General features: G+C 39.3%; 2 protein-coding genes across 5 annotated transcripts; one reads left to right on the forward strand and one right to left on the reverse strand.

Moving 5' to 3' along the window:
• Positions 1-1,158: 1,158 nt before the first annotated feature.
• Positions 1,159-18,461, reverse strand: tasor2 (transcription activation suppressor family member 2). Of its 3 annotated transcripts, none has more exons than XM_041038330.1 (22): positions 18,324-18,461; positions 17,860-18,008; positions 17,486-17,581; positions 17,322-17,394; positions 15,569-15,660; positions 15,312-15,449; positions 14,803-14,936; positions 14,656-14,672; positions 14,105-14,204; positions 13,904-13,998; positions 13,674-13,780; positions 13,194-13,266; positions 13,008-13,079; positions 10,717-12,873; positions 9,591-10,344; positions 8,935-9,391; positions 4,974-8,495; positions 3,441-3,563; positions 3,206-3,359; positions 3,004-3,109; positions 2,262-2,443; positions 1,159-2,109 (listed from the first exon to the last, which is right to left on the reverse strand). In XM_041038330.1, exons 1-22 carry the CDS (start codon positions 18,355-18,357, stop codon positions 2,012-2,014), a joined length of 8,733 nt encoding a protein of 2,910 aa, XP_040894264.1. In that variant the 5' UTR covers positions 18,358-18,461; the 3' UTR covers positions 1,159-2,011. The 3 variants fall into 3 exon arrangements, 2 of the variants coding, with proteins under 2 accessions (XP_040894264.1, XP_040894265.1); XM_041038331.1 differs by having other exon boundaries at positions 1,160-2,109; positions 9,591-9,906; XR_005894088.1 differs by lacking the exons at positions 1,159-2,109; positions 2,262-2,443; positions 3,004-3,109 and having other exon boundaries at positions 3,334-3,359; positions 3,441-8,495.
• On the forward strand, positions 17,027-26,626 carry asb13b (ankyrin repeat and SOCS box containing 13b). 2 transcript variants are annotated; one of them, XM_041038333.1, is made up of 6 exons: positions 17,027-17,141; positions 22,792-22,991; positions 23,115-23,265; positions 24,145-24,279; positions 24,942-25,133; positions 25,235-26,626. In XM_041038333.1, exons 1-6 carry the CDS (start codon positions 17,108-17,110, stop codon positions 25,381-25,383), a joined length of 861 nt encoding a protein of 286 aa, XP_040894267.1. In that variant the 5' UTR covers positions 17,027-17,107; the 3' UTR covers positions 25,384-26,626. The 2 variants fall into 2 exon arrangements, with proteins under 2 accessions (XP_040894267.1, XP_040894266.1); XM_041038332.1 differs by lacking the exon at positions 17,027-17,141 and adding an exon at positions 18,978-21,679.
• The last annotated feature ends 899 nt before the right edge of the window (positions 26,627-27,525 follow it).

Raw genomic sequence — 27,525 nt, forward strand, 5'->3', positions numbered from 1 at the left:
TTTGAATATGTCAACTTGGACTTCAGCATATTTAAAATGTTTTATTTCTGACATTGTACACTGAAGATACATTAAGAAAATAATTGTCATGTCAATATATTGATAATGAAAACAACTGCTGGTAACAGCCCTGCTCCTATCCTGAAATAATACAACCTTACCCGAGGTTTTCTGAGTGTTAATTACTCGATATTACTTGGTTGAGAGGCTAATACAAGTCTCACTGTCCACACTGGGTGGTGCTGGATTAAAAAAAAAATAAAAAAAAATCAAACCTTATGGTTGTTTTGTGACAATCATTTGAAAAAAGCTTTTGAATATGTCACAAATCTATGTTTTGATGTCCCCCTGAAGTGCTTGAATTAAACTATATAGAATTATGTAATTTTATGTGTAACATATTTCTGGAACATAGGGCTATTCATTGGGTAATTACACTTTTCACCCCTGGACCAGAGTATTTTATCTAAAACGTTCTATATAAACATTCTGCCTTATTCACATGATTTTCAGGTTCTTGCATTACTGTTCAAGCACTCACAGTTTATCTGATTCATTAAATGTTTTGTAAGTAACCTCTGTGTTCTGCACTGCCATGAACTTGTTAAGGACACTCCTGCTCGGGAGGTTTTTATTCTCAGTGAGGCCCTCTCCTGGCTAAATAAAGTTCTTTATAATTTTTTTTATGTCTAAATAGAAGCATTGAATAAGCTATAGCCCACTAATGTGTCTATAATATATATATATTATATAGTGGTATATTATCCTGGAGAGTACATCTTCTGATATTCTCCCATCCTTTTGTATCAGTTACTATCTAAGCCATAACCATTGAGTCTTGGAGTACAGTTTTTATTGCCTAATGCCCAGACTTACAGCACAACTACAACAAATAAACCCACTAATAAATATAATCTATATTCCAACAGTACTGCTGGATGAATGCTGCCCAGCACTCCTCAAACCAAAGCTTTCCACCATGTTTTAATAGAAGAATAGTTATTTACTTGGAGTGTAAAATCTCACACTAAAACCTTGAAGATGTCACAGTTTTCAGTCTCTTCCACTGTTAGTGTGACCCTCCGGGAACAAGACTGAATGGATTACAATACTGGAATTAACTACAGTATCAAATCCATAATAGCAGAAATGCCACTATGTAGAGAAACCATAATTTTGAAGTATTTTATTCCGCTGAAGCTGAAAACGATTTTTCCTGCCAAAACTACATCGATTTTTAATTCATTTTTATTATTATTTTTTAAAATTTGGTTGAGTAAAGATGGTTCTTTGGTCATCTGAAACAATTTCTTTACAAAGTTGTGAGTATAAAGATGCTCTGCAAGTGGGAACACACAGTGTAGTACTTTTTAAAAAAAAGCAAAACAATACATCTCTTTGTTCTTTTTTAGAATTTACTAATAAAGTTTAAGAATCACTGTCAACCACCTTCACAGTGTATAGTAGAAACTTTAAATATGTAACAGAACTTGAAAACAACCTAATTTTGCTTTATTTCAAGGCCTGAACAAAGTACCGCAGCAAAATCAAAACAAAACAAAACAAAACAGAAAACACAAAAATATCATCAAACACTAGTAATGATTCTGCTGCAACTGTATAAAGTCAGAATTATAAGCCAGAAGACAAAGTATATACAGTGTAAAAAAATCACACTTTTTACAATGGTACAATTGGTTTACAATACAATTTACAGAAAAAATACAATACAAAAATAATACATTATGTACAGCACACCTGCCATTATGGTCACTCTATCCTTGTAAGTGAATGAAAAATTACAAATGAGCATGAACCAAAACATGTTAAAACATAAATGAATAATTATTGCTGCATAGAAAAAAGCTGAACTGCCTGTACCATGTTGAAAAGTACAATAATAAGTGTAGTATGTTTGAAATCACCACTGCTGGTGAAGTGTTTTTCCCTTACATCCAGTTTGAGTTCTGGACTGTTGTGTACCCCAACTTGTCCATATGCCTTCTTCCAGTCAGACTGTAAACATTTCGCTCAGAGAATTTGTCAGGAAAGAGTTCACAGTCATTGTTAAAATTCCATTTCTCCCAAATGCACCGTCTGTTGTTGTATCTGTAAGAACAAGAAAAACATTATTCCTAAAAACATTCACTCTTAATACTATTAGAGATGTTCATAAAACCATCTTAAAAATGAAACCACAATGCCATGTGACTCATTCAATGTCAATGTGCAGTTAATATATTAGTGCATTAGGATCTCACCAGTTATAAAAATAGGGTAGCGGGCTGATATATTCTGGACCTGCAAGCGAAGCAAACATGTGAGATAGTCGGGCTGATCTCTTGACATGAGGTCACACTCGTGGTAAGGCAAGATGTCCAGCATTCCAGCGTCTTGGCAAGAGTTTAAGAAGTGCTTCTTCTCTTTTGCCTCTGCACTCAACCTGCATATGGGAGGAGAAAAAAGTCATTTCAGACAAGCAGACAAGATTTCTGCAGAAAGGCTTTTAGATAATGCACAATCACAGTTATTATACACCAGCTAAACATAAAAAATACAACCCATTGATGATTATACACTTTTGGAAGTGTAAAAATAAACAGATACTTTCCTTCGTTTAATATGGGAATGTTCTTTTGTTTTTCCTTTTTGGAAACAAGTAATCAAAAGTATTGGTGACTGGTGTATCCACATAAACCTTTGGACTTGCACTGGCAGGCTCAATGTTGGCACAATAATGATCATTCTCTGAGTCAGACATAGACCGATTTTACTGCATGGTTAAAATTAATGAGAGACATTGCATCATTTGAATCTCTAACTGCAAGGACTAATTATTACCAAGTGAAGATTTATGAAGTTTGGTCTAATTTTTCAAAATACATAAAGAAGAATCATGACATAAGGTAAACATTACTACAATTTTTGTGATGAAAATGTTTGTCACGGTTCTTCATTGATTTGCTGTGATAAGTTGTCTTGTGTAGCAAAGTTGACCCCTACCTCGCATTTTCTTTTAGCCGACGACTGTCTCTGTAATGTAACATCCATTTCCACTTCCCAGTTCTACTCAGCTCTTGCAAGATTTCAAAGAATTTTTTCAGGTTGCCTAAAGATTCATACAAAGTGGAGATCATGAGTAACATGCAGATGAATTATAAGATGCCCACATATTAAGATCTCACATAACAAAAAGTCCACATACAAAGAGTGAGGGGCTCCAATGCTGCTCTGTCAAACATTATAAAACCACCCCGCATGAAGAGCTCCTGATGGGTGAGATTCACCACATCATCTGGTTCGTCGATTCCAGCAAACAGCACACCTGGTGACTTCTTCAACTCGAGCAAATGTGGGACCTGAGATGGCAGAGTCATTACTTCATGATTATCTATTGCAAAAAGGCCTGTTGTGATCTTTTAGAGCAGCTGATGCGTTACCTCAAAAATGTGCTCTGCAATGTCTTCATTCCTGAGGATGATGAGTAGGGGTGAAGAACTATCCTCACCAAGGAAGAACTCGGATGGCTGTACAGCAATATGGCCCTCTGCCTCTAACTGTCCCTTTTGAAAACAAAAGGAGAAATTACAAAACATTAAACGTCATTTTTCATTAGTAAGTCTTGCGTGGCTTTGACCTAATTTTGAAAAAAAAAAATACCCACTTGGTATCCCATATATACTGTCCTTAAATTCAGCATTCTTCTGATATGATCTTGGAGTTTACTCAGTGGCTGACTGCCTCTTGATATCACCACAATAAATGGGAGATTATATCAAATAAGACAAATTATATTGCAATGTAAGCTGATGTGTGGAAATGCTTCAGTCTTGGTTTTTGTAGTCATTTTCTGGATCACAGCTGTTTTTACAACCCTCTTGAGAACATTATTTCAATGTTACTTTGCCCAATATGTTTCTTTGATTATGAAACGCTCACCACCGTAGGCTTGAAAACGAGCAGTAAATGTTTCTGGCTATCATCACTTTGGATTTGAGGCAGTTACGATGAAATTCAATTGACAAGATTTCAAGGTGTAAAACCACCTTAGAAACTTCTGTTCCCACTCCTGTTGCTCGTGTATTTACTCAGTAAATACATTACCCAGCTCCACTCATATTTTCACCAAACTATGACTCAACAAACAAACTCAATCCACATGCACAGCCCTATCAAACATGCAAGCATGCACATGAGAGTGTGGTGTTAGCTCTGTGTTCTGTTTATTCTTGACCTTGGGAACAGCTTGTTCACATTTTCTGATCTCATGGTCAAGCGTGAACGTTCTTGTCAACCTTGCAACCTTGTTGGGAATCAGGCACTGGCGTCCCTTCTGCAGTGCATGTGCTGATAGATGAATAGAAATGAGCTAGTTGCTCAGTGTACTAAACAACACTCCCTGAAGACCTGCTGAGGGACTTAACTTCAAGGTCAGGTCTATTTTTACCATTTCCTGACTTGTGGGCAAACAGGCTGTCAAAGTCATCATACATCTAACAAGCACAGTTACTCAAGCAGGATGGTATGCATGTTATGTATATATATATATACATAGACATGTCAACTACAAACAACACTGAGCTGCTGTATGTACCTGTAATCAGCGCTCATGCTGCAATCTGAAGTTCCATAGGACAGGAATGTGTAGGAAATGACTAGGGCTTCAACAAACCATTACTTTCATTATTGGTTCATCTGCCAATTAACTTTCTCTTTTAATTGTTTTGGTCAATAGAATGTAGGAAAATAATGAAAAATGTCCATGATTAAGTTCAAAGCGATGTGATAAACAACAACTTGGGGCTGGCACCTTTTGTACTGGCAATGAATGTTGCACTGCCAAAAACAAAAAACACATTTTGGGTTTTGTATCACTTTAACAGCTTCAGAAATGAAGGCTGCATACAGTATATCACTGAAATATACATTTAATTGAAATATGGGATTAGAAGTTTGTTGAAAACTTGTCTTACCTTGGTCTCCTCAAAGAGGGCATCATCTGACGTCACTAATATGTAGAATCTGTACTTTGTTTTACAGGATTTCTTCACTACTGAATTCAGATTACTTCGAAAGCTCTCATCCATCTCTTTCTTCATTTGATCACAGAAGTCAAAATGGTTTGATTCAGTCTTTTTGTGATCTCTGTCCATTCTGAAGTTCTTAGGTCTAGATGGGACCTTTTTCACAGCACAGACGTCCTCCATCATTGCCTCGTACCTTCTAGCCCAGTCTGCAGTCGCACTAGAGACTCCAGCATGGTCCTTAAGGTTTCCTGTTCCTGAAGATAATTTTTGAGGATGCATGGATGAGAATTTTTGAGTCTTTTCGTTCTCAGTGGAGTCTCTCATGTCTTTCCTGTTGGACATGTCTACCTTGATTTTTTGTCCAACAAGTGATGGTTTGTCCAAGAGATCCAGTGAATCCTCTTGCTCCTCTAGACTGGAAAAGTTCACAGTCATAGGGCTAGCGCAAGACAACTTCAATTTGTCATGAGTGTCCTGTTGGTGGTTGGGTCCTCTCTTACTCCTTTTCAAAAACTGTTTCATTTGTTCTGAAAAGATAAGGCACTCCTGTTCCATTGATGCCTGAGTGAGGTCATCTTGTAGGCCCCTCTGAGAAACTTGCTCTAGAAAAGAATATGATCTCTTTCGGCTGGTGTTATAGACTGTACATATGAGTGAGCTTTGAGGTCCTTGGATAGGACTGTCGTTTACTGTGCTGTTATCTTTGTAATCCACAAATGAAGTTGATGCTTCTGAGCAGTCTTTCTGATCCATCTCAGCGTCCTCTTTATTTGTTTGCCCAACAAAAGAAGGAAAATTAGTTTTATCCAAGTTAGATTTACTGTCGCTAACATATGAGAACCAACTACTTTTGGAAGTAAACTCACTGGACTCTTGCTCATCATTGTTTAGTCCAGAATTTGCCCTGAAATTTTCTGTCTTCTTCTCTACAGGCATGGTAGTGGGCGTGGTGTATGCAACTACAGGGGTTTTCTTTTTATTACTGGGAGAGTGTTCAATATGTCCATCTTCAGAGATGAAATCTGCTTGACTTTCATCACTCTTGGAGGGTTTCACAGCCATGACAGGACGCTGACTGTATGAACGGGATTCATGATTTAAACTGAACTGAGATGTTTTATGCCTGTCTTGGTCGACATTTGGTTTAATAGTCTGCAAACACTCAGCCGACGGAATAGATGTGTAGGAATGACAATCTTGCCCTATCAGGGTTTCCTGTGATTTATCTGTTCTTTCAAAATAGTGTTGAGGAAGTGGTGAGTCCGTTTTCTTTAGCTGCAAGGGAACACCAAGTACTTCCTCTAATTTAATTTTGAAAGGCGATATAAGAAAGTTATCAGATGATTTTTGGTGCAGGCCCTCTGAGGTAGAGGCTGACACCACTGCTGGCTTTGAATTGCTTATTTTCTGCTCATTAAAGCCAGGTGAAGTGTGATTTGGAGCTAAGTAAGTGGGGATGTACTTGCTGTTGAGGTCAGGGGTTTGAAGACAGTGTTTCACATCAGCTGTTTCAATGTGGTTGGATTTGTCCGTGTTCTTTGATTCGGAGAGGTACTTGTCTATAGTTTGTAGAACTCTTAAAGTTCTTAGTTCCAGATCAGTTTGAAGACCGCAATGAGGGTTGGGATCACTGTTAACTGAAGAGTGGGGAACAAGATTTTGCTCAAGAGACATCTCATCCTTTGTGGGTGTTGAGGTTCTATTAAGACATTCCTGAATAATGTTTTTGCAGGTTTCACTGCTACTAAAAGCAGAAGTACTGCTGTCAGGGCCAAAATAAGGTATGCACTCATGTGGCTTCTCATCCACAGTCGGGGTAGGACATCGCTCATCAGACTCACTTCCCAAGACTACTGGCTGGTTGGTTTCAGTTACATCAAGAAGTGATATTTTGCCAGCAGACAGTTCCTTCTTTTTACAGTACATTTCAGGTGTACTGCATACCTCTGTGGGTAAGTCAGGGGAGGTAGTTTCACTGATAAATGGTATTCCTTTCCGGTCTTGAACATCTTCAATCTTGCGCTGTGAGTGTGAGCAATGTGGTTGTACTATGTCCTCTCCAGAAATATCTATTCCAATAAATGGAATTACAACCCCACTATGACTTTTTTCCAATCCATCATTTATTTTGTTCATTTTGAGATCTGTTTCTTTAGTTAGTGTGTCTTCACATTTTTCTATAACCTCACACTGAGGTGAATGAGACTCGTGATGAAATGGTTCATCCTTTTTCTCTTCCGCAACTGATTTGGCTTGCTGATCTTCACGACCATCACTACTTCCAAAACTGAAGACTGCCATTGCTGTGTTTTGCCCTCCTGTTTCCAAACTGTCCTCTGTCTTGAGGACAGACCCAAGTACACAAGACCCATCTAATGAACAGGTGCTCTCATCAGATATAGGTAATGCTGCCTTCCAATCATGGTCTTTATCTTCCAAACAAATATTTTCTGAATTTTCCTCAGCTGCAGGCTCATTAGAAACAGGCTCCATTTCAGATGAAGTGTCAGGAGCTTTTTCTGAAATGGCATGTTCATCTGACAATGCACTTCTGTTTGCACAAAGCTTTCTCTGCAAATCATGGCAGACATCTTCCTCATTGTCTTCCTGAGGTGGTGGCTCATCAAACGGTGCTCTGCGACTACAATCTGTAAGACAATCCTTCTGTGCTGAATCGGAGCCTTCACGCGCCTTAGGTAACGGCTGATCACGCAAATCACTGTCAACTCCCACAGCTGAAAGGCAACTGTCCTTCTCATCAAGTCCACTGTCTTTTCCAAAACGATCTTCATCTGCAGTCATTTTATCTTCATGTGCTGTAATGTTAATGAAGTCCACATCTTCATTAACATTTTCAGCCTTGCCTGGTGAGACTGCTTTAGGTTCCTCCCTTGATAACTGCTTCTCATTTAGGGCTCCATCACAGATGATACCTGATTGTTTGTTTGCAGAATCGTCATCTGTATACGCGACTTTTGGAGAAGGTTCTATTTTGCCTTTGTGACATGGGTTTTCTTTCATTTCCCAGTTTTTCCCATCTTTGTAATCAATTTCATCATGCTCATCTGTATGCAACACTTGATCTGCTTCTTTGTTGGATTCTACCTCTTCATCTTCGTTTGTAATGGATTTGTATGGATCTGTTTCTTGTTTTTGAACCAAACTCATCTCTGTAGTTTCAGAATTTTCAATGGCATCTTTCATATGCGTCTTCTCTTTGTTGCATCTATGTGACACGTGGTCAATTCCCAAAGAAGTCCAATCATTTTCTGTCCAAATGGATGCTCTTTCCTTCTTTTCTTGTGGAGGAATAAATGATCCCTCACCTTTTAAAGGTGAGGGATCATCAGTGTGCTCCAGACAGCCATCTTTTTGCAAAGGACTACAAATTTTCTTATTTTCATAGATGCTTCTGACATCATTTTCCTCATTAAATATCTCTGTGGAGTCTACAAATTTTTTGTGACACTGAAAAAAGAAACAGTAAACAGAACATAAGAATTACATGTTTTAAACATGTCATTGTGTGGTTCATTCAGTGAAAGTGGTAACTGCTGTCTTTCTTTACTGATTTAGCTTTTCAGTGTTTGGAATTTTTTTTGCCATAGTTTCTATGCCATAGTTGCAGTTTGCGACTCCTATTCAGATGCAATAGCATCCTACTGGAAAACAGTGGGTTGTCCCTTCCAATTAACCCTTTTACCTTCAATAGCTCTTCTTTGGTATTCCCTTAATTATGCCAGTGACTGTATGTCTGTTATTACATAAAAAACACACAAACCTGCTCCTTAAATTGTTTTATATCCTCAAGACAGTTTTAAAATCATGGCAAAAAACATTAAATGCATAATTGTTTGTGTTCAGTATAACAGTAACTTGACGAGAACCAAACTTGAAATGCGCCTACCTCTTGTAGTCTCATGGATGACTTGACCATGTTCAATGTGTCACTTCCTTCTTTCCGTTCATCAGGCACAGAAACTCCTTTACTGTTGAATTCTGAATCTGGAGTGACAGTCTCTGCCCTGGTGTTTCTCAGTGACAAGTCCAAAATCACAGATCCTTGGTCTAAGACAGAGTCATCTCTTTTGCTGAGGTCCAAAGCTTTTGAAATTGAAGGTTCCTGAGTGTCTGTTACACTTGGGAAAGCACCACATGAATTTGCCTTGAGCTCAGACTCATCTGATGCTGATACAATTCCACTGGACATTTCCAGAGAATCGCTCTCTTCTGAACATGGGTATGTTAAGTTCGAGTCAATGTCAAAGAATCTGGCTGTTGACCGGCTGTAAAACAGACCTATCCACATGTGGACAATGAGCTGTACCTCTTCTGTGGTGTCCTGAATGGAGAAATCCCATGGGCTATCGAAGATGGAAAATATACAAAAATTCTGTTTTAGTTAAGCTTTCATGTCATCTAAACGGAATGTCAATTTTCCAGCATATTGCCCACCTCTGTCAACTATATACAACAATTATAGCATTGACACTATGGGAAAAGAAACATTTTTATCTTTAATGTTGAAATTCTTTGTATAAATAAGCAACACAATATACATACCCATGCAAGGCTCGTAGGATAGCTTTATCCTTTGAGTCGCTTGAAAACTTGCTGTCTCGATTAAAGTCATAGTTTTCTTTCCATTGCCTTGTGACTTGGACAGATCCATCCTTGTTAACAAAGGTTCGAGAGTGTCTGAACTTTCGCCTGCGAACCAAGTGTTTTTTCAGGTATTCTGAAGTCCGGTGGTTGCATTCACCTCTGTCGTTCTGACAGACAGAGGGGTGTAGTGTTTGAATTCCACCGCCATGCAATTGCGGGTGATGGTGCAGCAGTCTGGTAGAACCACTTAAAGGGGATACCTGGAAGGGTGTACCTGGCAAACCCAACAGCAGAGGGGAAGACGGGGGTAGTGAGTAAGCATGTTCTTTAGATATTAAACCAACCAATTCACTACCTCCCACAAGATGGCTTGGAGAAGGGGACTCAAGAGGCGGAATGGGTAGAGCAGCAGGCTGTCTAAGCAGAGCATGAAGAACTGACTCTTGTTCAGCACTGGTAACATCTTTTTTAAGGCCACACTTCTTCAAACTCGTCTCAGGTTTTCTCTCAAGTGCTTGGTCTGGTTGTGGTGGAACCTGGTCTTTACTGGCTCTGAGTGCCAAGTCAGCAAGTAAGTTCAAACCATCTGTAGATGAGCAAGCACTGTTCATTTTTTCCTTAACAGTCTTCCTGACAGAATTATCCCTAGTACTCTCTTTGTTTTTGAGTTTTTCAGTGGCAAAAGAAGCTGGGGTTTGAAAATGCAACCACCCTGTGAAGACAAAACAGAGGAGAAAAAGGGAAACTGCATGAAAATAAAACGTAGCACAATGAAAGCATTTGAAATATACAAGTGTCTTACTAAAAGGAACTTGTCACCAATATGTTGACTATGCCATTGTTGTGAACAAAGGAATTTGTTTGTTAAGCAGCCTTTGAGTGCAGATGGACAGTACTGGTAAAAATGCGGCACAAGTAAGAGAAGAGCCAAAGCAAGCTAAGTATTAGCGAATATGATGCGATAGGTTACAGAAGGACAGATGCAGAAGTCACAGAGCTGAGTCAATTCAAAGTCATGAACAATGCTGAAGGGATTTTACAAAAACATGCATTAAAAATCTCAGAATTATGAAATATGACTTACATTTCTTTTTGATATGTTCTGCGGGGATGCCTTGATGCCTTTTGAGTGTTTTAATCCTACCCCTTCTTGGGAAAATTGATGGAGATTTTTGTATGATTTGAGGATGTTTGTCTAAAATGGTTTGTTCTTGTGTCTCTGATGAGGCTTTCTTTAGTTGAGAATCCTGACCCTCACTTTTCTGTACGTCATTTGGTTTCTCTTTAGGGGTCAGGCCCAAGGCATAAGCAAAAACAGGGTCAACTGAAAGCATCTCTGAAACTTCCTTGGCACCCGCACTGGTGGTCGGGACACTTGCATTATTACTCTTCAATGCCTCAGCATCAGAGTCAACTTTGCCCTTCTTGAGACAAGGCTCAGTGTTCTGGGCAGTATCTGTAGTGTTTCCCTCTAATGCAAGGAAATTGTTTTTTCTCTTTCCCCTTAAAAGAACTGATTTTAGTTTACTCAACAGAAAGTCACCCACTGTTGCACACTTTCCTGGGGAGAAGGTATTAGTGTGCTTTTCTTTAACCGCTTCTGAGGGACTAGTGTCTGTGCCATCATCCTTTGAGGAATGCTTACTACTCTCTGGATTCAGAGAACCGTCGTCTGATTGTCTCAAAAGGCTATGTTCAGCATTAATACGACCAGCCACAACATTTTGAAGATGGTTCCCTCCATCCTTGGATGTTGTGGCCTCTCTTTTGTCCACTGCTGTCTCTGGAGAAGTGCTAGACTCTTGCTCCATTTCAACTTTGTCATGAGCACTCACGGAGGCATCAACTGGCATTTTTTCAGGATACTGGTCGTTTTTTGTACACTGAAGCTGATCTTTGAAAGACCTAATTTGATCAGCAAAGTCTATGGAGCCATGAGGAACCAAGATTTGTCCACATTCGCTCAAAACCGGCTTTAAGTCCCAGCGCTCGGTTTTCTTTCTCAGAGGACAAACTTCAGGTTCCATTAAAACGATGCCCCCCAAGTTCTGCTGTCCAGGGTCTGATTTTTGCTCCCTCTCTCTCACTTTCTTATTCTTAGATGACAGCTTCCCAAATTTGCGTTTTCGCCTTCGGAATTTTCTCAAAGCAATATTCAAAGGACTGTTCAGCTGTGAGAGGCCTGATGATTCCATGTCCTGGTCATCCTTCTGACTCATGGAGATGTCATCCTCCCCTGACATATTGACTGTCTGTGAACTAAGAGTCTCAGCACCAGCTTTAGATGCCTTTCTCAGACCTTTGGTATGCCCCCTGTATAGTCTCCTTTGTTTTGTTTTTGTGAAACTGGTGAGCTCAGGGCAATCTTTATTTATGACTTTTGTAGCAGTCTCATCATGCAGAGAGTCCTCTCCTGGTGTTTGCAATTTTGCTGCTGAAAAACCAGAAAGCTGAAAGTCATTATGCTTTGTTGCTGTCATGGTACTGATCACACTTTCATCAGTTACAGTTCGCTCTGCTGAAGTGATGCTAACAATCAGCTCTGCTGAAAGGTCCTCTGATGTAGCGGGAATCTGAAGATTTTTTGCCCCTGAATCATCAGTTTTGATCAGTATGGTCAGACCTGATTTTTCCGTATCTTTGGTTTTATCTCCAGCTTGCAAATCATCTGGTACAACATTCTGAGGCACAGCTGTTAAGTCAACTTGTGCTTCCGTACTTGTTACATAACTGTCCTCAGATGTCTCAACATTTACAGGAGATTTCCGGTCTGTTAACTGGTCTTCTGTCCGAATGCCAACAGAACTGGTTGGTGCCTCCTCAGGAGATGACAGGCAGATATAGACGTCGTCATCAAGGTCTTCTCTTTGCTCCTCTTGTCCAGCTGCCAGGATTTCTGAAGCTTTAGATACTGGCAACTGAAAGGATACTGGCTTGCTGATGTATGACCTGAAGCTCTGCCATGCCCTGTTAGTCCACTCAGGGGATGAATAGAGGTGTCTGTGCCCATCCAGCACATCATACTGATCTGGAAAGATGCTGGACTCCCTTGAGGGACTTAATGCCAACCCAGGATTTATCAGTGCTGCATAATTCTGCATATGCTGCACCAACACTTCACACAGTTTTTCATTTGAGTCGAAGGGTGTTTTCTCAATTTCACCCTCTGCGTAGCTTAGCACTGGTAGAACCCGAAGGATTTCAGATGACAACGTGGTCTTTCTGTGTCCAGATTTTGTGTCTGTGATAAAAAAAAGAAAACAGACTTGTTAAATCTCTGCTTTTGTCTCTTTGAATGTCATAACTGCTAATCAACACAAACTACAGGTGTCACTGAACAGGGGAAATGTCAATTGAAATGCATGTTGTGATCACCTTTCTGTATAACGCGTGAGTCTGGAAAAACAAACATGCCTCTCAGGACCTCAGTTGCGTTGGACCCCGTGTCTAAAAAAACACAGATTTGTAGATGAAGTTGAGTTATGGTTGTTGACAAAGATAGAATTCTGCAATTTTGTCACGGGACTCGCAGCATCTTAAGTCATCATTTTTATATCTTACCATCGTACGTGAAGAAATGGGAGGGGTGTAACAGGATAAGAAAACCACCATCATTCAGCGGAACAGGGAGAGCCTGTGCAAAAATGAGTTTGTCAGCTATGTTTTTTTTTTAGATGATTTTAAATTTCTAGAGCTGAAACCATTCACTGATCTGTGGACCAGTCAACTGACAGAGAAAAAGTAATGTAATTAACAATTCCAAGATTCAATTAATTGTTTAAGTAATTCTTTGATTAAAAAAAGTCCAATCATTTGCTGGTCAATGTTGTAAAAATGGACAGGTTTGCTTGGTGTTCTGTGTTTAATATTTCTGACTGACATCCATATGAATAACCAATTTTAACCCACCTCTTTGGATTCTGGTAAATGATTTCTCATATTTTTTTTTACATTTAAGAGAAAGAATGACTAAGACTTACAATCTCTAAAAGGTCAGTAGTAAACAAACAAACAAACAAACAAACAAACAAACAAACTCACAAGATCTTTCTCCTTGATCTCCCGTAGAAGCAGAGAGAATAAGTTGGTTTCTTCTGCCTCAGAAGTCAACAGCTCACACAGACTGTAGTATAAGCCATCTAAAAAGACTGAAATACAGCAAATAAATGCCAAATTCATTACTATGCATTTATTAAATCCACAAATTACGTTGCAATAGTCATTGAAAACTCTTAGACAATAAAGATTATTCTGTCATTTTGATAACACACCTTCTCCTGAGAAGCAGGTTTCAAAGACAGTCCTGGGCAACAGCTTTATCAGATCTAACGTGGAGATGGCTCTGTCAACTTTGACCACTGGTGGCCTTAAACAGAAACAAAGACAAAGAACAGAACATAGCTTACAGAATTGAAACCACCCTAGTCAACAAAGAATACAGTATGTAATTCCTATGTGAACATTGAACTTACAGTTTTGCAGGAATCAAAGTTCCTGTTGTAGACCTCAGCCCAACATCACAGAACCGGGTGCCTATTTGAAGTTGACCTCTCCAGGCAAAGTACTGAGAGACTGAAACAAAATCATCAAACACAGAAACTATTTAAAAGTTGTATGAATGTTCATTAAAGGCCATTTTCAGTGAATCACACATACTCATGGTCAATTTATTTGATACACCCGTAAAACCGAATTGTTTTAATATCATTAAAAGCATTGTTAATGAAGAATATGTGACAGAACTGTATTTCAATATATTGTCCAGGTGTGCATAATTGTGGCCAGGGAGTGCATGTTCACATACAAACTACTGACAATGTACTGCCATTATTTAAATGGTGTGATAAAGGTACAGTATTCTTTCATGATCAGATAGCTATGTATTGGGTTTGATTAAATAGTATTAAAACACTGGCTGTTTCTGAGGCTGAATTACCAAATAATAAACCTTGTGGAAGTGTGACTGTACTTCTTTTTAACAATATGTGAAGAAACATTGTTGGATTTGCAATATGTCACTCACCCTGTTTTTTCTCCTCTCTGAAAAGACAAATTAGGAAACAGTTAATCATTATGACTAAAATATTCTTAACTTGTGTTAAATAGTATTAGATATAGAAGATACTATGACCCTTAGGGTAGAGCATGTGTTGCCATAGTGTCACGGTACCTTGTCTCCTGTGGTGCCACAGGTGTTGCTTTGGTGTCCGAATATGAAAACGATACAATAGCAAAAGGACAGGCAGCACTGGGACACTGAGCCGTTTCACTGCTTCCATCATCTAACAGCTCATACATGTAATACTGCAAGACAAACACAGGGGGCATGTGAGACGCCTGATGTCCTTTCATTTTATCTTCTTAACATGCTGTCATGCCATAAAGTGGTCCACAATATTGTGCTCACAAGGATGCATCCACACACAGACAGATAAGAAAGACACATAGATGCCACTATCAAAACATCGGAGGACTGACACAACATGACAGGTGCAGTGATTTGATGAAATCAGTATTGTGTTATCCAGTGTTATTTGATTGTATTTACATGTCGGTGCAGCTTAACTTCCATATAAAGTGAGGACTGACCTTCATTGCTACAATCAAATTATTTAAGAAATAAAGCACATCTACATAGTCACTGATTCAAAGTCTACTCAGTCACATGCCTTTTCTTACCTGGGTTCTCTCAAAAGCAAGAAAGGAGCTGGTTTTGGCAGATACTGAGGACAACTGCTCTGACACATGGCAGTCGAACCCCACAGTGGGTGCTGTGAAATTCTGGGTGTAGTTCTCTAAAACTCTTTTAACTCTCCCCTGGTGGTAACAACAAAAGACAGTAATTTTATTCAGAAAATGAACACGTTGTCTTTGGATGAAAACATAATGGCCTTATTTCTCCATACAACCATTTCATAATTCCCATGTTTCTGTACCTTTGTCAGCCTGATGATAGCAATGTATCCAGATTTCCCATGATACCAGCGATTCAGATCCAAACAGTCAGAGTACATAGAAATGTAAACACCTGAGTAAACACAGAAAACTTTCTCTTGAGGTATTCAGGTATAAATTAACACAGGAGCTTGCTTACCAACAAGATACTTTAAGATAAAAATGAACATCTGAAAAGGTGAACATTACAGATACTTTAGGAACACTCCAGACTGCATGTTGAGAACTTTTTAGTTTCACGGAGCAGAAAGTATTTCTTACGACCACTTAGACAAGTTAGAATTTTAATACTTTGAATCCTTCTAATGTATGTAAGTGAGGATTTAAAAAAGAAAAAAGTTTCTAAATAAAGTCTTAGAGAGAGGAACATTTGTAATCTTATTTGCTTGATTTACAGGAGTCTAACATCAGTCAGCTGAAGGATCTGGGCTTCGTGTTGCTGCTTCCTCACTAAAGGCCATCTTTATAGGCCTGTGCATGTCCTACAACATGTCTTTTAAGAGGGGTAAGAGCAAAAAAGGAAAATGAAGTTATTATCAATAGGCCTCCAGACCTCAGTTTAGCAAAATATAAAAAGTATAATTAAAGAATTAAAAATGAATTGAAATATGAAGGAGGAAAGGTAAGACACTTGGCAGACTGACAATCCATGAAGTTCTGTCACTCAGTCTAAACAGCAAGTTAAAACTCATGGAAACATGGAAAGTAAAACAAACAGGCAGTGACTGGTTTGGCAAGTTTAGTGGGTCTTCTCTGCTCCCACACCCACAGTCTGCTGTCAGCATGAGGAAAGTCACGACAAAACATAAAAAACACCAAAAGTATAACCTTTCCAAATGTCTCTTTAAACCACAGAGAAAGTTAGTAGTCCTAATGTTAAGAATTCACATGTTTGTTATGAGAAGGAATATAAGGAGATATATATGATATATACCACTTTTGCAATCTACGCAGGACCTAAAAAAGATCAAAACTGGAGTGGATGTTTAGTAAAACACAGATTATCCCCGTTCAACACTGATATAATTGATGAAACATGGCACAGTGGGGCTCTTGTTTACATGTTCCACTCCAGTGTAATGTCATACTACCGTCCCCTGAAAAACAGCGTTATAAAGAGGACTTTGACCAGCGTTTGCCTGGCAACTTCCACACTTATCACAGCCTAAAGCAGGTAGATGTCTAACACAGAAAAAGACTGAGAGGCAAAATTTCTAACTTGATGTTATAAAGTAAAATAGGTACAGTATAAATTCATGTTACAATTCAGTGAGATCAATGTTAAAGTGAAACAGGCAATAAACGAATGCACTGTCTTTCTGTCCCCCACACACATCGCATCCTGGACTTCTCCGCACCTATAAGTAGTTTCTGTTTCACAACAAGTCTTACACTTTCATTTTTATACATACATACAGCTCTTTAACTTGCTTTCACTTTCAAACGCACGGGAGCACCGCACGCTCAGCACGGGCCATTCCCTGGCTTGATCTGCACCACAGATACTTAACACAATCTGCATGCATGGACAAAATCCAGGAAACGGCCATCAAGGTAATAAAAAGGCTTATTGTAATTCTTTTCTATTTGCAGTCGTTGTCTTAAATGGGTGTTTTCTGCTTAGAAATATGTGGTTCTGTCATGGTTGAGCTCTATATAACTAAACTGTCGTGCTGTGCTCACCACTGGTTGACATAGGAGCAGTTTGAGGAAGTATAACAAATCATGATTTACCCTTCCAGGGATCTCCCAGGGTTGTGCATGAACTGTTTCCTGTGAGAACACCAGTTTCTCCAATTGCATGAGCCTTTAAACAAATAAAAATAACCATGTCAGCAAGATCGGAAGATTTGTGGAAACGTATAGTTTGTAGGTGTGGCAGTTAATGTAGTCTGTACCTTCTCGAGATCATCAAACAGCAAAAACCCATAGGTTTCCTTCAGATCTTCTTCTGAATCTGTTACGTCTCTTATCTTGGCTCTGAAGGCATTATACTGATATAAAAGAGAAATGTGTAATGAAAAGCTATTGAATGCCATTTTCATTTCATGTTGAGGTCCCTTAACTTTGTAACTGCCCAAACTCAAAAGATACAAGATAAAAGTGCCAAAAAGAAAGGATTATTTTGTTATTTAATGTTGTGTTTGTGTGTGTTTAGAGCTTGACATCAAATATTGCGCAGCTTATTGACTGTGAACTGATTTAAGTGTAGCCACTAGGTGTGACTTTATGTTTAATGACATTTAAATGTTGGAATAAGATTTGGACTGACCTTCTCTTCCAGTACTGGATTCTTAATCAAGACAGCGGACTTGTATCTGAAAGACTGCTTTGACTCTTCATACAAGTACGCACTTTGAAGAGGGGCCAAAATGCTGTTTTTAAAGACGTCAGAAGTGTCTGACACGGGCAGTAAAACACCTAAAAGTGGAAGAAAAAAAACAACAACACAAACCTAAGCAAAGCATCCAAGCGACATGGCGAAATTATAATACACTGCGTTTTCGCATTTCACTGGGGAAAAAAAAAGTTTCATAAGGCTGGGACAAATTGTCCTGTGAGAGACGACAGTCTACACGTCCTTTTCGGCGACTCATATAATAGTTATAATAAAAAAAAAAAAATAAAAAAAAAATTAGGGCTATGTGTCAAGCATAGTGGGGAAATAAATACACAAGCCACATTTCTTGTTGAAGTTAAAGTTACAGGAGGGGGGGGGGGGGGGAAGCTCGTCACCTTTACTCGAGGCACCACCATTTCCACTTTCCATAGCTGAACTCTTACGAAATCTGTCGCTCTCCCTTTGCCCTTCGTTGAAAACAATTCTCTCTGGTTTCAAACATCACAGCAGACTGATAACGTCCCAGGTATCTTGCATCCAAAAACCCTGTCAAAGTCATTTGGGCTTTTGCCGCAGTTTCAACAGACATGTTAATGCGTCAACCAGGAAGTTACAAAATAGCCGACAGTCCAAACGTGTAGGACCAAATATATACGCTTAAAATCAAATTTTATCGTTCCGCAGATAATAAATCCGTTTGGTGATGAAGGCTCCTCGCTCTCCAGCGTGTTTCCATGCCCGGGCGATAGGCGCATGTTTAGTCCGTTTCGAAAAAGAAACAGAAACCTAACGAGCGGAGAGCATCCATCTTGAAAGTCTACACCGAACTGTGGCGGTGGTGGTGAGGCAGCAGTGTTTGCCGAGGCTATTTTACGCCTGCCGTCCGCTTCTCCTCTGTCTGCTCCGTGAAAAATCAATGATCGATAACCCTGGCCGATCTGGAAATGTCAAAGCTGCGTGTTTTATTTATTTATTTATTTGACCGTAACGTGGATTATAATGTCGATTCGACAATACAGTGTAGTTTAGTGAAACCACGTATGCAAATTGAAGCGGAAGTTGGGATCAGTGGTTACACACATTTCGCCCTTATACCGTACAATGCCCTTTCTCAAAAAGAACCACAGAATCTGTACAGTTTCGCCAACACTCACATAGAGATCACTTTGATCCAAGTTTTTATTTGTATTTGTGTGAATACATCAGTGTTTCTGAGGTGATATGGAGTGATCATTCGGCCAATGTCATTTATACGTTTTAACAAAATAATTAAAATTCTCACAAACCTGGTATGAGGTCAGTGACAATTTACAGCTCTATTACACAATATTTTTCATATTGACACTTTATCAAGTGTATGGTTACAAGTGCCCTGTGACCCTAACAGATCAAGCATAATAGAAATATAGTATAGAAAATGGATGGATGGATGGTTACAAGTGCCAAAGCAGCTGAGAACCCCTAACTATCCAGCTCTAAGCAGCTTTACACAAATTCTATCCCATGGTTTAGTTCCCCGGTCCCAAACCTGGCTAATTGTTAGCCAATGTTAGCTAATTGTTAACAGTTGAGTCTCTTGGCTCTCACTGCCAACTTATGCAATCCATGGCCACACCCTAAAGTGTACGCTCAATAGTTAACTCAATAGTGAGCAGTAAATCCAGATCTCGGACACTTATAATCATTTTGCTTCATCACTGACAGTTGTTGTTGCACAACAGTAATTTTCATCTTTATAAAATGCGAGTAGCGGTAATACACATCTTACGGCTACTCATCTTAACCTGCTGTGAAAAGGCTGACGCCCTGCTGTTTCCGGGCAACACAACTGCCTCGGGACAGAATCAAAGCTTAGATCAAACATGATTAATATTTGCCATAGACACACTATGTGGGAGTGGCTTAGAGTCTTATCTATATATTTTTCATCTAGTAAGCAACCACAATGAAATACGCACCAGTGAGTAAATACAGGTAAATGTTCAGGTGCGGGTGGTACCACCACAGGCAGGGGTAGACACACACATAAACAGGTTCAGTGAAGGACCTTTAATGAATAAACTGTATAAAAACAGTCTTACTGACAGGTGAACAGACTAGCAGGCAGACAGGTACAGAAAACAGATTACTACAAGCAGGTAGCAGGCACACGCATATACAAGCAGACAGTCTGACAACCGACAGGGAAAAGGGCTAGTAGAAGTACTGATAATTAGAAACCAGGAACAGTTTGAGAGAAACTGGGAGTGGCCAGGGAAGCTCAGGTGACTGAGAAAAAGAAAAACAGGTGAGCAAGTGGATACTGAGACAGGAAGAAAGTCCAGGGACATTTGGTAGGTGGGCTGAGTGTGTCAGGTGACTGTACTAGAGGGAAACAAGAGGGGAGAGCAAGTCCACAGGAGGGAATAAGAAAGCCCAGGGACAGGTTGTAATAGTATTGTTGTTTGTGCATGACATGCAATTTTTGAAACTGCTTGTCAAATTAGCAGGAAGCACAATGATGTGCTGAATTCTGATATTCACTGGTGGATGCACAGGGGTTACAACAACATTTATACCAGATACCACCTAAAATATGTCACAGGCCATCACTGTTTCAGCATTTTCAAACACTTCATAGATAAAAAAAAAAAGCAAGAAAAAAAGAAATCATATTGGTTCCTGATGCCCATGTAAGAGCAGAACCAACTATTCAAAATTTTACTAATGAATGGATTTAAATATTCACATGGGTTATGGTATAGACTCTGGATACAACAAAGTCTGGCTGGAAAGTTAAACTTTGAATTCTATACTTTATTGGTTGCCTGGTATGTATATCTAACACAAGCAAATATAAGCAGAATTTTTATGTTGCAAGGAAGCTAAAACAACAGGAACTGACGATGCAGAAAAACTGCCTCTTCAAACTGCAGAACCTGAGCAAATCTGTAGGTCACAACCATGGGTGTATTATAGGAACTCTACAATATATATTATAGGAACTCTATAATATATAATGAACAAACAAATAAATAAAGAGTTGTCTTGATACAGTCATGGTTACAACATATTGTAACCATGACAGCGAGTGCCATAAGAGCTTAAGTTAGCCATGTTAACTTTTAATTACAAAACAAACAAAAAAAACATTCATGCCTGTGTACTGATAAACATCACTGACTATGCAATTTTGGAAAATTAAAAAAAAAAAACTATTGCATATGTTGTATCTTTCAAAAGCTGTTTTTATGAGTTAACTTATATATGTATATATGTGTCTTATACAGTCTATGGTTAACTTACCAGCTAGCATAAATTCATAAAATCTGATTCACTTTTACATTCTGGAACCTAGCAATGCACAGGTAAATAAGTCATGAATAAACAAACAAACAGTAATTCATTCTTATTTCTTTATCACTGTTTCATTATTTGTTAGAATCCTATATTCTTTAAACCTGTCAATTATTTAACTGGGCCATAGGAGACCTTCAGCGGTGTCCTCTTTTGTAGACCAGTCGCCTACATTTCCCAGAATTCCACGCCATTGTTTATTTGGAGTGTAGCTCAGCTGCTCGGACGGAGCACCCGGCGCCCGGCCGCCCAGCTGTTCGGCGTATTTTTGTAGCAATGCAGCCCTTTCTGTCTGTATTCCTTGGCACCAGGATGAACTGCATGTTTGGCTGAATCGAAGCGGTTCACGGAGAACAAAAACGGTAACATGAAATGGAGATCACTCGGGCCAGACCGTCCTTGTATGGAGAAATCGGTAAGTAGCTTACGGTTGGTGACTAACGGTAACCCAAGACAACCGCATAAAACTGCGTTAGCTGAGCGAAGGATCGGATGGGGTCTATGGCTAAGACCAGCTTTTATTAGCTTTCAGTTCATGGGGACTAGGTTTTGGTGTCCGTCGGACGTATAGCTGGGTCAACGTCACCTATCCCTCTTAAAGTGGTAGTTAATTTGAGAGCATGGCAGCAAGATGTAAGCTCATTAGTGAGGTCAGGTCCACATTGAAGTGCATGTTGTGCAATCTTAGAATTAGCTTTGCTCTGTGACAGCAAATGTTAAACACTATAAATCTAAAGTATAAATCTAAATAAGATTTATACTGCCTATGTACACGTACAGGTCAGTGGACCCAACAGCACACGCCTTAATGTGTAGTACAGACCAGCACACTAGTTCTGTTGTGATGTTTGGATCCTACTAGGCCTGCAATGATTAGTTGATTAATCGAATAGTCAATGGAAAGAAAATTAATTAGGCAACTGTCATTAAAACAGAATTGTTATTGAAATCATTTTTAAAGACAAAAATCCCAAATATGTGATAGTTTCAGGTTCTCTAATGGGAGAAATTGCATTTTTTTGTTTCATTTGGTCTTATATCACAGTAAATGGAATACTTGTTATTAGTTATAGCCTTAGATTCTATTATACTTGTGATTTAGTTGTGCCCCTTTCAGTACCAGTTATTGAGGAGGATGGTCATGATTTGTTAAACATGTACAGCTTCCAAACCTGATTTTTAGTGTTTTACCGCAGTTGCTTAATGTGCATTTGATGTAAATACTGAAATACAGTACATCATAATTTAGTATTTCAACTGTAGTACTTTTACAGCAATCAAAAATACTTTTTATCTCATATTTTATAAGTAATTGTATGAAAAGCTCACTGTGACTCTCCTTCCCCACTTTGCCATCGAAGCCATACAAAAAAGAAACAATATTTCAGCTAAAATTGCACAATTGGATTGACTAAATAAACTTGAAGAGAGAATTTTATTAATCATAAGCTAACACCCAGTCACTCAGAAAATGTAAACATCATGAACAGACGAGCTCAAACTTTGTTTGGTTTCACATGTTTGTAGCTCATGGTCTTGGATTCTGGACGGACAGGTCAGCAGTGCATGAGGCTGCTGCACAGGGCAGGGCCCTCCAGCTGCAGCAGCTGATAGAGGGAGGTGCAGCAGTTAACATCGTGGCTGTTGACTCCATCACCCCGCTGCATGAGGCATGTATACAGGGACAGACCCAATGTGTCAGACTGCTGTTGGACGCTGGTGCACAGGTGAGCCGGTGCCAGAATCGTTTCAGCAACAAGAAATGTTTTCAAGAGAATTGAGTCATGTTAATGGCTTTCCTTGGGTCTCTTGGTGTATGTGCAACTTTACTATGCCTCTGTGTTCTACAGGTGGATGCTCGTAACATCGATGGTAGCACTCCACTGTGTGATGCCTGCGCAGCCGGTAGCCTTGAATGTGTTAAGCTTCTGTTGGAGTATGGAGCAACAGTTAACCCTCCACTGTTTACCTTCTCACCTCTTCATGAGGCATGCATGGGAGGTGGGTCTTGCTAAGACAGTATTGCTTAGGAATGTACACATTGAGTTTGTACTGTGTTGCAGGAGAAAAGTCTGGTAGTTTTCTTTCATTGTGGAGAAAGTGAACAAAGTTTTTAATGTTCTTAAAAAATCAGAGTAATTAAGATGGGCCTTAACTACACCAACAGTCACAGTGTTCTTGTTAAATAGTACTGGGAGCATAGACCTTACGTGGGGAAGCTTGGGGGGAGATGTTGTGCACATGGCTAATTTTACTCATGTCATAGCCAGTTGGAAAACATTTGAAAAAAAGTGAATTTAAACAGCGATTTTTAAAAAATGTACCCCAAAGACAAGGATTGTAAGACAAAAATGAACAAAGAGATGGCCAGAGAAAGCAGAATGCATTTGCCCTACCAAAACAAAATGTGTCCCTATGGTCCAGAGTTCCTGACTCCTGAGCTCTTGATTTGTTTTTAAGCTTTTCAAGATGTAGCAAAAAAAAAAAAGAAAGAAGGGAAAAAAGGGGAAAGGAAACAAACCCAGTACACAACATTTTTGGAACAAAATGATCCAAAATGTTCTGTTCTTCCTGTGCTTGCTAAGGCACTGGAACATACTGGGATAATTGCACTATTGATCTGAAAACTGAAATGACTGGTAAGGAGAAACCTTTAAAGTAAAACTTAAGCCAAAATTTATTCAGTCTAAACAAAAGCTCCTGTGCTCTTGAAAGGCGAAACTGCAAACATTTTTACAGCCACCTTTCAAGCCCACAGGAAACAAGTGTCTCCTCGCCTACTGGGAATTTTTTTCCCCGGCTGTGCTTGGAAAGTCAATGTGCTGCAGAGTATTTAATGAAGTTCTAAGCAGAAATAATTTTGCCTGTCTCTCATAATAGGTAATTCGGATTGTGTTCAGCTCATGATTGATCAAGGAGCCTTCATGGAGGCCCATGACTGCCACTATGGGACACCGCTTCATGTAGCCTGTGCCAGGCAACACTATGACTGCGCCAGAGTTCTCCTCATTGCAGGTGAGTCTGTGTTTATCTCCTGCAAACCAGAAATGAGTAAAATGAAACTGTTTTTGTTTTTATTTTTGGGTCACTCTGTACACACTGGTGGACTGTGTGTACAGAGGATTGACAATGGATGCAGTGCTTTTGCTGTCTGTGTATCTCGTCCAGCAGTTGAAGCAGTCATTAACCAAATTACACAGAAGTTGTGTAACTTTTTACTTCAACCACAACCAAAAGTAGTTTTAATGCTGTAACTACCAAGTTAAGAGTTAATGCTAAAAATAGCATTATATCAATCGATCTCCCAGCTCTTCTGCAAACGATGTATTCTCATTATTTCCGTCAGTCGATCTGTATTTTTTTGTGCCTGTGCTTTACAGGCCACAGTTATACAAACTAAGAGCCTGTTCACTGCTGCACGATGAGCCTGCTGCATCCACCCTGCAGTTTTACTCAGTTGGTTAAGCATGGCTTGCCACACCAGTGATCTACTCATCCCACATGAGGGAGATTCAGTTTATTTATTTAGAATGACAGATGGTTTATTTTCACGTGTACTGCTAATGGTATTCTTTTTGGAAATGATTATGACATTTATAATTAATGTAGAAAAACAAATCCTGCAGACAACAGAGCTACTTTTCTCACTCATCCAGCTCTGTCTTTCTTTCCCGAAGGGGCAAATGTCAATGCTGCCAAGCTACATGAGACTGCCCTTCATCATGCAGCCAAAACAAAGAACGTTGACTTGGCTGAGCTACTTGTGGAATTTGGGGGTAATGTGTATGCCAGGGATAACCTGAACAAAAAACCTATCCACTACACCAGTCCAGGATCTCCCTGTTACCTCTGCCTTGAGTTCTATGAGAGTAAGTTTGTTTACACAAAGGGTGCATTTAGTCACTATCTGTATATAGATCATCTAAGAGGCAACAGTAAAGTATAAGCTCTGTTGTTTTCTCTTCCTTAGATACTCCCCTCAGTCTACAGCAGATCAGCCGAGTGGCTGTGAGGAGGGCCCTTGGCACAAGAGCACGTGAAGTCGTTTCCAAGCTGGGTTTGCCTAATCGCATGATAAGTTTTCTTTCTTATATGCCACCTCCAGTTATTGAAATTTAATCCCTATGAGAAACTTAAGATCCAGCTCTAAGAGGTTAAATCTAGACCTGTTATATCTTCTGACTCGGTGGATCTCTCTCCAGAAAGAAACAGGATGACGGGACAGGACAGGATGTTAAAGTGGGCAGAAGCACAGCACACAGGAAATATCTGAACACTGTCAGACTAGTAGGATGCAGATTTCATTAGATTAAATAAGCAGATTATTGAAATGTTATTGACCAAACTGGAAATGGCTTAATTTTCTCATTCGCTTAATGCTACATTAATAGATTTTTTTGTCTACAAGGGAACAGAAAGACAATTCTGATGTACCACTGGCTTATCAAGATATTGTGGCTAATCTGTTAGCAAACAATTGCCCCCATCCAGCATCATCAGGATCTCACCGGAGTCACGCTTTCTGGCCACTAAACGTTAAGTTCAGTATTTACTCACTCTTCCCCTCTGGTCTGGTCCAGCAGCTCTCCAGAGAAATCTCTTCACCAGTCTTTTCCTTTTCTTCAACTCTGCTGTTTCATGCTTGGCAGGTAGTGGGAAAATGGCTGCTTGTGGTGGTAAAGAGAGGTAAGACTCATCCAAACAGTCTGTGTGAAGGCTTTAAGACGGTAACAGCTAGCCATTAAAGGCCATGCACACCAGTGGTAAACCTACACAGGTGATTTCAATCATTCTGACTGATCAGATCACCTCTCAGGTGTGGGAAAGAACAGACTGTCCACCAAGCACAGATTCTCCTCTTAGCTTTTTGCACCTGTTATGGTTGGACAAACTACACTTTTACCATGCTTATTAGTACACAAAGTACCCTCACGTAATTCCCACCATAGCTCAGCACACCTTCAATCCGAGCAGAAGTATAATTGGCCACAATGACTGAACCCACCTTGAGCTGTCTGTTCTCAGAGGCTTTGGCAACACAACCTACCAGTTCACATTACTTGGAGTCATTTGGGTCTCTGTACGTGTCAGTATTTTTTTTAAGCTAAATGGAGCTTGAAGTCAGTAAATGTGAACTTGGCTTGCTCACCATGACCAAATAAATGTGAATCTAAGTGTGATTTCATCATAGATCCTGTTATACTTTTGTTTAACCTTGGGGGCATATAAGGTGGTTTGAATAGGATTTTATCATTGTATTTATTTGTATATATATTCTGTGACTATTTATTTGTAATGTAAATTTGTAAATAATACAGATGGTTCTACCTCTATTAAATTTGTGTAAATAAATAGACCAAAACAGTTTTTCTGTGTTGTCTTTTAATTCTCACCCAGCGGAAGCTGGGATTGGCTCCGCGATCCTCAAAGGATAAGCGGCATAGCTAATGGATGGATGAATGGATGGTGTCTTTTCATGTAATTTAAAATAAAGCTTCAGAATTCAAAATGGATTCATTTTCTGCGAATTAATTTCCATATTGCATTGAAATAATTGGAAACTTCTTGGAACATCAGGAAATGGACATACAAAAACTGCATTGTATTATGTTTCAAATGGTATGAAAATGTTTTTTTAGGGAGCTTGGGAACAAAAATGTGAGACATTAGGAATGATTTATTGGAACCTAGTTTTCAATTCTGTACTGACCTCATGTATCAGTAGAAATTAATTTTTTTAAAAAGGGGCAAGATTAAGTTAAAAATCAACAATTGCGTGATGATCAGGAGTTTAAATGTGGGTTATCTTGCAAAGTGATCAGTCCCTCAACATTTCAGAAATTGGGGTGGTGGTTTGTGTATAGCTGGTATCAGATGGAGTTAAGAGAGACTGACTGACTGAGGAATTATTGTCAGTGAACAATTATCCAAGACTAGTTATTGCTGTAATCTCCTTAGGGAAAACTAGGGCTGCAAAGTTTACAGGAAGAGGCAATTTTTAGTACAGGACTCACCAAAACCCCTTTGGTCTATCAAAACCTGTGAATCTGCAGTAAGAAATATGTGCAACAACCCTTCAAACAGAAGGACACACCAGAGACACATTTTCTTTGCAAGGCTGTCAGGCACACAGAGAGTGGGCAAACAAGGATGAGAAAGAAAAAAGAAAAACCACATCACCACTATCCTTGTCAAGGTTATCCCAGGACCAACACCCAGCATGGAGATAAGGTATTCAGAGAAAAGAAACTACTTAAGATT

Source organism: Toxotes jaculatrix, chromosome 5 (genome assembly GCF_017976425.1).
Source record: "Toxotes jaculatrix isolate fToxJac2 chromosome 5, fToxJac2.pri, whole genome shotgun sequence".
NCBI classification, from domain to species: Eukaryota; Metazoa; Chordata; class Actinopteri; family Toxotidae; genus Toxotes; species Toxotes jaculatrix.

What these genes read in the sequence shown, in the direction of transcription:
- tasor2 (XM_041038330.1), bottom strand. Translation starts at nt 18,357, where the DNA reads ATGGAAAGTGGAAATGGTGGTGCCTCGAGTAAAG. An exon ending in TGTTTGATGATCTCGAGAAG is followed by an intron (nt 17,395 to 17,485) that starts GTACAGACTACA and finishes ATTTGTTTAAAG; the next exon opens with GCTCATGCAATTGGAGAAAC. An exon ending in CATCCATGAGACTACAAGAG is followed by an intron (nt 8,496 to 8,934) that starts GTAGGCGCATTT and finishes TTCTTTTTTCAG; the next exon opens with TGTCACAAAAAATTTGTAGA.
- asb13b (XM_041038332.1), top strand. Translation starts at nt 21,637, where the DNA reads ATGGAGATCACTCGGGCCAGACCGTCCTTGTATGGAGAAATCG. An exon ending in CAGAGTTCTCCTCATTGCAG is followed by an intron (nt 24,280 to 24,941) that starts GTGAGTCTGTGT and finishes TCTTTCCCGAAG; the next exon opens with GGGCAAATGTCAATGCTGCC. An exon ending in CTGCCTTGAGTTCTATGAGA is followed by an intron (nt 25,134 to 25,234) that starts GTAAGTTTGTTT and finishes TCTCTTCCTTAG; the next exon opens with ATACTCCCCTCAGTCTACAG.